This window comes from Pteropus vampyrus, unplaced genomic scaffold, assembly GCF_000151845.1.
Source record: "Pteropus vampyrus isolate Shadow unplaced genomic scaffold, Pvam_2.0 Scaffold24, whole genome shotgun sequence".
NCBI classification, from domain to species: Eukaryota; Metazoa; Chordata; class Mammalia; order Chiroptera; family Pteropodidae; genus Pteropus; species Pteropus vampyrus.
The window spans coordinates 13,322,509-13,331,674 of NW_011888805.1; the positions used below are offsets into that span (position 1 = coordinate 13,322,509).

At 35.5% G+C, this 9,166-nt stretch overlaps 1 protein-coding gene across 1 annotated transcript; it reads left to right on the plus strand.

Annotated features, from left to right (window-relative positions):
• Nucleotides 1–1,954: 1,954 nt before the first annotated feature.
• LOC105289532 (trace amine-associated receptor 7a-like) lies at nt 1,955–3,027 on the plus strand. The gene has a single exon (XM_011356240.2). It carries the CDS (start codon nt 1,996–1,998, stop codon nt 3,025–3,027), a length of 1,032 nt encoding a protein of 343 aa, XP_011354542.1. The 5' UTR covers nt 1,955–1,995.
• The last annotated feature ends 6,139 nt before the right edge of the window (nt 3,028–9,166 follow it).

Consider the following 9,166-nt stretch of genomic DNA (forward strand, 5'->3'; position numbering starts at 1 on the left):
ATAAAAAATCTCGATCTCTCCATCACAACATATTTAAAGTTAATATGAAAAGAATCATAGACCTATAAGAACTAAAATTATAAAAACTCTAAAAGAAGCACAGAAAAAATAATTGTGACACAACAAATTTATAAGTTGGTCTTCATCAAAATTTAAACCTTCTACTCTTCAAAACATACTCTCAAAAAAAAAATGAAAAGTCCAATATTCATAACACATATTTCTAAAGAACAGTCAGCTCAATAATAAGAAAAGTGTAAACTTCATTAAAAATGGGCTAAATGTGCAAAGTGGATACATTAAAGACCAATGATAACGTAAACAGATTCTCAACATCATTATTCCTAAATTAAAAACGAAATACTACTACACGCTATCTAAGATGGTTAAAATAAAAAGAAATGACAGTGTCAAGTGTTGAATAGGACTTGAAGCAACTGGAACATTTATAGATTGCTGGTGGGAGTACAAAATGGTGCAATTACTTTAGAAGACAGTTTGTAGTTTCTTGTATAGTTAAACATACACTTCCCATATGATCCAGCAATTCTACTTCTAGGTATTTACCAAAAAAAAAAAAAAAAGAACATATGTCTATGCAAAGAATTATATACAATGCTCATATCAATACTTTTAATAACAGCCCTAAACTGAACACAAGTCCAAAAGTCTATCAACAGGCACGTGGATAAAATAATTGTGGTATATTAATACAATGGAATACACTTCAGCAATAATAAAGAATGAACTGCTAATATACCTAACAAATGCTACAGACACTGAGCTGAGAGGAAGCAGCTTGTCACAGAAGAGTATGTAGTGTATGATGCTATTTAGATGAGATTTTTTAGACCAAGGGAATTACTCTGTAGTGATAGAATGGGTATCAGTGATCGCCCAGGGCAGAAGGTAAATATGGGAAGAAGTTGACTGCAAAAGGGCTCAAATAAAATTGATGAGGTGCAAGAAATATTCCATACTTCGATTATGGAGGTGGTTACGAGTGTGGATACATTTATCATGTCTGTAATCTGAATAAAAAGAAATCTAATTATGGGCAGTGAACACACAATGCAATATATATGAACATATGCCTTACGGCTAAATTGTACACCTGAAATTTACTGGATTTTATTAAGCAAGGTCACCATGAATAAATAGATAAATAAACAGATAAATAAATAAATGACTAAATAAATAAATACAAAGATAATCCTGATTTTTACCTAAAAAAGCATGAAATTTTCAAATATAAATTGTTAGATAAAAAAGCTGATTGTAAAAATGACCAAAAATCATTTATTGGAAAAATATTTTCTGTAAAATCTTTTTAGTAAAAATAAGTAAAAATAAACAACATAGCTTTCAAATTTTAGACATAGATTTTAAAGAAAAAGACTATTTCTATTTCCATTTCTATTTCACAAAAAGGTCAAATGTCATCAGGATATTAGAAGGGCATAAACTTCTTTTTAGCATAAACATAATCATTATTTAAAGTTTCTTTCCTTCTGCACATTTCACTATGGGGATTTAAGCTTAAGGGCTTTGGGTATTTGAAATTATTAAGCTACTTTCCTGAGGGGACAGAGTGTTTGGGGTGTAATTCTAGATCTGACAAATTAGGAAAAGAAAGCTAATAAAATATGGCATTCTTACATGCAGCATATAACAGCTCTTGGAAGACTAATGCTTCTCAGATACGTACTAGCTAATGCAAAAAAAGATTTTGTTTTTAAGTTTAAACAAACAGAATTTTGGGTAATGATAAAAACTAACTACTTATTCAGTTGGAAGTAGATTTTATAAGATAAAGATATGAATCAGTTTCTAACCATGAAAATAAGGATTTGTACTTACAAAGAATTAGGGACAGAATGTACTGGCAATTACTGACATATAGTAAATACCCACTTCTTAAAGTCTTTTGAAAACTGTGATGACGTATTTGGCCACAGAAAATAATAGCTTTTCCAGGTGTCAAAACAGAGAATCATGGGCAGCGATTTGCCCCCTCCTGCAGCTGCTGAGCTCTGCTTCGAGAACCTGAATGGATCCTGTGTCAAAATTTCCTACTCGCCTGGGATTCGCCTGATTTTGTACATAGTGTTCTGTTTTGGATCTTGGCTGGCTGTATTTGGAAACCTCTTGGTGATTATTTCAATTCTTCATTTCAAGCAGCTGCACTCTCCAACCAACCTTTTGATCGCCTCCCTGGCCTGTGCTGACTTCTTGGTGGGAGTGACTGTGATGCCCTTCAGTGCAGTGAGGTCCGTGGAAGGCTGCTGGTACTTTGGGGAGAGTTACTGTAAATTTCACACTTGTTTCGATGGGTCATTCTGCTTTGCTTCTATGTTCCACTTAGGTTTCATTTCTTTGGATAGATACATTGCAGTCAGCGACCCTCTGCTCTATCCAACCAGATTCACCACATCTGTTTCTGGAATATGTATTTCCTTCTCCTGGCTCTTTTCCATTGTTTATTCTTTTACTCTTTACGGCACAGGTGCAAATGAAGCTGGGCTGGAGGAACTAGTCAGTGCTCTCACCTGTGTGGGGGGCTGTCAAGCTGCAGTGAATCAAAGTTGGGTATTGGTAAATTTTCTATTATTTTCCATACCCACGCTTGTGATGATCATTGTTTACTCCAAGATTTTCTTCATCGCTAAACAACAGGCTAGAAAAATGGAAAGTATGAGCAATAAAACTGTGGGATCATCAGATAGCTACAAAGACAGAGTGGCCAGGAGGGAGAGAAAAGCAGCAAGAACACTGGGCATCGCAGTGATAGCGTTTCTGGTTTCATGGTTGCCATACTTCATTGATTCAATAATTGATGCCTTCGTAGGTTTCATCACACCCACGTATATTTTTGAAATAATAGCTTGGGTTTCTTACTATAACTCAGCAATGAACCCCTTGATTTATGCTTTATTTTATCCTTGGTTTCGAAAAGCCATGAAGCTAATCATCACTGGTCAAGTCTTAAGAGAAAATTCCTCAACAATGAATTTATTTTCTGTATAGGTTCTGGTTTTAGACTGGGAGAAGATTGAAAATAGATTCTCAATGGACTCACAGTGGGGAAAGAATTGATCATAAATGTGCAAGATCTTCTTAGGTAAAATAATTAAATTATGCTTCAATTTTGACCTAAACACTTAAATTCAGGTTCAATGTTCTTTGGTAAATATAACATTAAAATCTGATTGTAATGGAAATAATGCAGCCTTGAAGCCTTAAATGACTGGATTGTAATACCAACTCTGACATTTAACATTGTGATCTTAGGTTGCTTTGTTCTCTCTGGTCCTCATTATATTTCTCTGGTTAATAACTCCTCTCTTGCAGTAGTCTTGAGAAAATGTAAAAGAATATATAAAGCATCTGGTATATACTCATCATCTAAATCCTGCCTTTATTACTTTATATCAGTTCAACCCATGGCTATATCTTCTAACAGCTGCTTTGTAATATTTTTCTATTAAAATGTAAATGCAACTAAGATATATATTTAGAGAGGTGGTAGCACCTCGCACAGAGAGGATAAAGGAGTAAGGATGTACTGTCTGGTGTTCAGAATTGCAGATCCAAAACTGTGATTTCAGAGTCAGGGAAAACCAGTCAAGAGATAGAGCTATTAACTGTAAATTCAATTTAGTTATTTGGGAATAACTATAATATCAATTTACAATGGGAAAGTTAACTAGCATACATTCAGTGAGCTTCTTACTGTTAAGTGTAAAATTACATTAGAGTTCAGAAGTTGTACCAGTTAATATACATTTAAGCCAGGAATTTCAGATAGTTATCATTTTGTTATGTTACTTTATTTTGAAATTAACTTATTCTTTATTGACTTAATTTGCACCTTGTTTCAAAAATTATGGACAGGGACTTCAAGGATACACAAAAAGCAGAGTTTAAAATTGTATTCAAAAAAAGAAAGAAAAATAAAATGGAGGGAATAAAATGAAGCCAAGACAAAGGCTAGCAAATGTTGTAGGACCCACAAACTTGGTTCCAAAGCACAAAGAGAAACAATTTGTTATGTAATCAATAGTGGATAAACTGAGTCAGTTATTTCAGAGAATTGTTCTTGATAGTCAAACTGGAGGGTGCTGTATGTCTCATGAACAATAAATGACTTGATTCTATTCTCTTAGCTATTTCACAAGAAGACATCAAGATTTTAAAAGTCCAGTTATCATATTTTGGGGCAGGAGTAAATATATAGCAAACATTTCTTGCTTGCTTCTTTAATTTCTAACTGATATAAATCAACATTATGTATTAGCACATAATTTCTATCACACAAATGCTTTGAATGGGTAAACCTTTTCTAAGAGTGTATTCTTTCTGATTATGCCATTCTTGTGAGAAATTGTTGTCTTTATTTGATTTTACAGATGATTAAAGCCACCCTAGATGGCTTACTGTTACTGTACCCACAATTCTTCAGTTCCAACAGTGAATATCATCGACTTATTTTGATTCTAGAGGTTTCACTATAGTAACGTTTTCTAATCCTCTTTTGCAAGCTACAGAATAATCCTACTGCCTTATTTTAAAGATAAAGAAGCTAAATCAAAGTGTGTAAGAATTATGATGAATATTATAAAACTTCAGGATTCAAACCGGTACTTTTTGTTTGATGCTAGTTTTATATATTTATACTTGTCTTTCCTTTCTAAGTAGCTTTTCTAGTATATTAGACAAATCATCTGATTTTACCACTTCCATTCCTAGATCAACAGACTAACCTGTCTAGTTTTATAAGTGTTTGAAACTCTCCTTGTAAAACATACAAGCTATGTCCTCATTATTCTTTTCTGTGAACTAGTCTGGTTGTGTGGAGACTAGTCTACAGGCCTTTGCTTCAATGAACCTTTATTGAGTGTTTTTGGTATGCAATATATGAGCTCCAGAACCAGAAGTATCTAACAAGAAAAACAATTTCAACCTAATCATTATTTATCTATGTTTATGGGACACTCATTCTGTGCTTGGAACTGCCTTGCCTGCACTTAATCTTCACAACAAACCTATGAGCAAGGGAATGTTATTACTTCCCTTTTAAAATGAGGAACCTGAGGCATAAAGAGGTAAGTCGCAAGCCCAAGGTGGCATACTTGTTTAACAACAGAACCAGTATAAACACCCGAGGGCCAGAGAGTAAGTGTCATATCAATGAAAGATTTTCCCCTCACAAAAGAGTATTTCCTCTGGAAAGAGCCCCTCCTCTACTGTAGGACATTGGTAGCTACATTCAAGGGACAAAAAAATTTCCCAAAGCAAAATATTATGTTTTTTTCACATTCCCCTTGCCACTTGGTCATTGGACTGTGATGAAGGACTCACAAAATATTAGAACTGAAAGAAACCTTTTAAATAATCTATTCTAAGCCATGCTTTTTTAGGTGCAAGCTATGGCTTAAATACCCTGAGCAAGGTCTGACAATCAGAGTCTCATGAATTAATGTAGAGGGCTAGCCACACTCCAGTGGTGTCCATCTGTCCTCGGGGCCTGGATGGGTCCATCTTCATCTCCTCCAATATCTGGTCACAGCGCAATGTCTCCTTTCTGAAGATTTTGCTTCAATCCTTCTCCATTAGATCTGACCTATCTGGTCCTATAGATTTATGGCCATCTATTTTATATATACAAATTTGTCAAATAGCTTTCAGGGGTTTTATAGGATTAAAATTATAGTGATAATTTTAACTAGAATTACAATTCTGGTTTTTTAAAAAATATCCCTCAGAACTTGAAAAGCATTTCTCCAATGGCTTCTAAGACCTAGTACTGATAAGAAATGTGACGCTAGCATGATGTTCATTCCTTTGGCTTAAATTAACTTCCTCCCTCTGGCACCTGTCATAAGAGCTTTTAAAGATTTTCTCCTCATACTTGTCTGAATGTGTTCCCTGTGTGTTTTTCATTTTCATTTGGTGGATACTTTTAATTGGAAGCCTTAGATCTTTCTTTAACCCAGAAGGAACTTTCTGAACAATTGCTTTTGTTTTCTTCCTTTTACTCTCTGATTGCTCTTTCTGGGATTTAGAATTTCTCTCAAGGTCTATTCATGAGAATAGCTCTAACAGCTCTAATAACCTCCATTGTGCGTATTTTGGGCTGCATTTTTCTTTACTCTGTTTTTTTAGTCAATTTATTCCCATGTCACTTTTTTTTTTTTCAGATATGCTTTTGAAGTCATTTCAATGGGACTTCAGATAAGATAAATAAAACTATGTGCTCAGGTATGTTAACAGGGCTGATCTTCAGATGTAGGTACCAATTCAATCATTCCAACTGGGAAAGTGTTGAAGTGCTTAAATAGTAGTTGGGAAATATTTATTACCCTGATCTCCCAGGCAGCCCCTTGTGACCTTATCTCTTGCTTCTCTTCCCCAAACTCCAAAGATTCCTCATGATCAATTCAACTGAAACATGAATGCAAGGCAAAGGCGGTAACTTGCAGGGCGTGCTCTGTCTCTCAGAAAAGCGTCCATTCTGATTGGTCATTGCCTACATTTTGCCACATTGTTTTTTGTTTTGTTTTGTTTTGTTTTAGTGCTTTGAAATATCAACCCTTAACATAACTTGGAAATAAAGTGTTCATTTTTTGATTTGAAATTACTATCAAATTCGTTTTTGGTCATGAAAGCTTAATTAGAGGTAACTTATGAATGTATTCAAAACTACTAAATAATTATTTATTATTTATTTCCTAAGGTATGAAGGAGATTGCTCAAAGTATATGGTTAAATGGTGGGAATTATTCCTCAAGAATTTCAGAAAAAGCATGAAAAATGAGACTAGTTATCACATTGGCTTGCCCTTGGGAATAATTGACACTCTTGCCCATTGAATATGCCACTAATTTTTGAACAGTCTGCACTAGTGCTTGACAAACGAAAAATGGCTTCACTACGTTATGTACTAGTGCGTGCAGACTTGCTCTCCTGACTCTCCTGGTCCAATTTTTTAAAACACCGTGGGCAGATTGCATAGCTTTCCACAAAGTTTCTGGAATTGAAAATCTCTTATAAAAGTGAATTCTAACTCAGATGAAAACTTTATAGTTATACCCAGTTTAGCACTTTTATCTTTCCTATTCCAATCAAAGCTATCCAAGCCTAGGTTTTAGGGTAGGGTCCTACAGTGGGGTGGGAGATAAGTCTGCTTTTACAGTTCTTTTCCCTCTATAATAGAACAGAAATGGAATATGGAGAATATTAATAGTGGGGCAAAAGATTTCTTATGCCTGGTGGTATCATATTCGATTTTGCACAATGCCCTGTATGTGGCAGGCACCGAAATATAGGTGCTGTTAAGAGTTACATGTGTGAGTCTCATGGGTGACTCATTTTGGGAGAGCCTGCCCACTGCCTAGTTCTCTAATGTTGCTGAGCCGTTGCAGTTGACCTCTTTCAAACTCTCTTTAGAGTCTATGAATAGAAAACTTACAGGCTTTTGCTCCTGGAGTCCCATTGTCCAGGGAACCACTCCATTTATGATGGTATTGTGAGACAATTCAAGCTTGAGTCCCTCTTTAAATTTGCTTATTCAATAGTCTTGCAGACCTGCCCTGTGTTTATGTTGAACAGAGGCAAGTAGAATTGGGGAGAGATGGCTGGGAGGAGAATTGGGCCAGCAGGGGGAGAAGCCTATGCTGTCACTATTTCAAGTGCAAAGAGTCATTAGTTTCATGTGGGCTAATACACACATGGAAGCCAGTCAGGCTTGGCCTTTCTGGCTGGCCTTCCATTTTAGAGTACACAAAATGTCTGTGACACATTGCATAGGATTTGAGGAAGATGTTGAAAAAGTCAATACAGTGCTGATCACTAGATTAGAAACTGGGTACGAAAATGCCTCCTGCAGAGATGCCCGCAGAAACCAAATAAGCACTGCATGACAGGGTCATTATTGGAAGGCTCATTACACAGATGATGTAGGCATGATCGCCAAGTGAAGGTTGCAAGGAGATCAGATTTGGTATCAAATGATTATATTTCCTTTCTTTTACTTTCTCCTTCTCCCAGTGGAATAGAGCAGAAAGCAGAGTGAGATAAGGAATGAAAAACCAAAACATGCTCCTTCCTTAAAACCAGGCTTTTTAATCTTAGACCGCACTAGCACTGGGTACCATTAGATATAGACCGTAGTTTTCAAATGGAGCAGACCGTAGTGAACATCTTTAACACTCAGAGTGACTGGACAGCTCTGAGGACTGCCTGAGATCTCATGAAGGGATGACAAAGGAAGATTTGCTCATGTGGAGACTGTGATGGGAGCAAAATTGATTTTGTGTTGTTTTTCACCGCAATAAAAATATTCCATAAGTAGTTAACATATATTTCTAAAAGATACTTGTAAAACACAATCGAATTATGTGAGAATTAAAATAAGAACCGGCTCAGTTATGCAATCACTTGAAGATTTGCTTAGACTGTTCATTAAATATATCGTCTGTGTATTATCATTTTTATCTGCTGTGCATTTATAGTTTAACACTTTGACTCTGCTTTGTGTTCAGATGCTTCTTGTCTCTAATGCTAAGAGACAAGAATATAAAATACTTCTCTCCCTTTGCTCTCATTAACAAACATCTACATTTGTCCACTGGAAAGACCACAGAGATCATTAAGGCATCTTTCTGTAATATCTGTCAGTCTGTCCTAAAGAGGCCTATCTCACACTCTCATACACTTGGGAGATGATAGACTTAATAGGGTTTTATTTTAGAAATGTTTTAGAGAAGGTAAAATTCGCAAGCTAAAGGTTAAGTGTAGATATCAGGCTGAAAACTTTAGATGACGCAAGATAAGAAAAGTTTGCCTCAGAAGCCGTCTTTGCTGTTAGAATCACAGACCCCTGAGAGACATGATTGCTGCCTAATCTTGATCTTTAACTGTTGCAAATCTATTTACTCGAGGTCGTCTTATTAGCAAGATAGGAAGCGTCATATGTGTGTAAGAATTTTAGAGGCCTTAGGAAGATGCTCCAATTTATATCTCAGCATTCGGCTAGATATTCTTTATTGACTAACCCTAAATATGAAAGTAAAAAATAACTTAGATCTGTGAAGCTTTCATAGGTAGCAAAAAAGGTCGAAAAATGCAGGACAATCCTTTTCATAACATATATTTGATATTAATT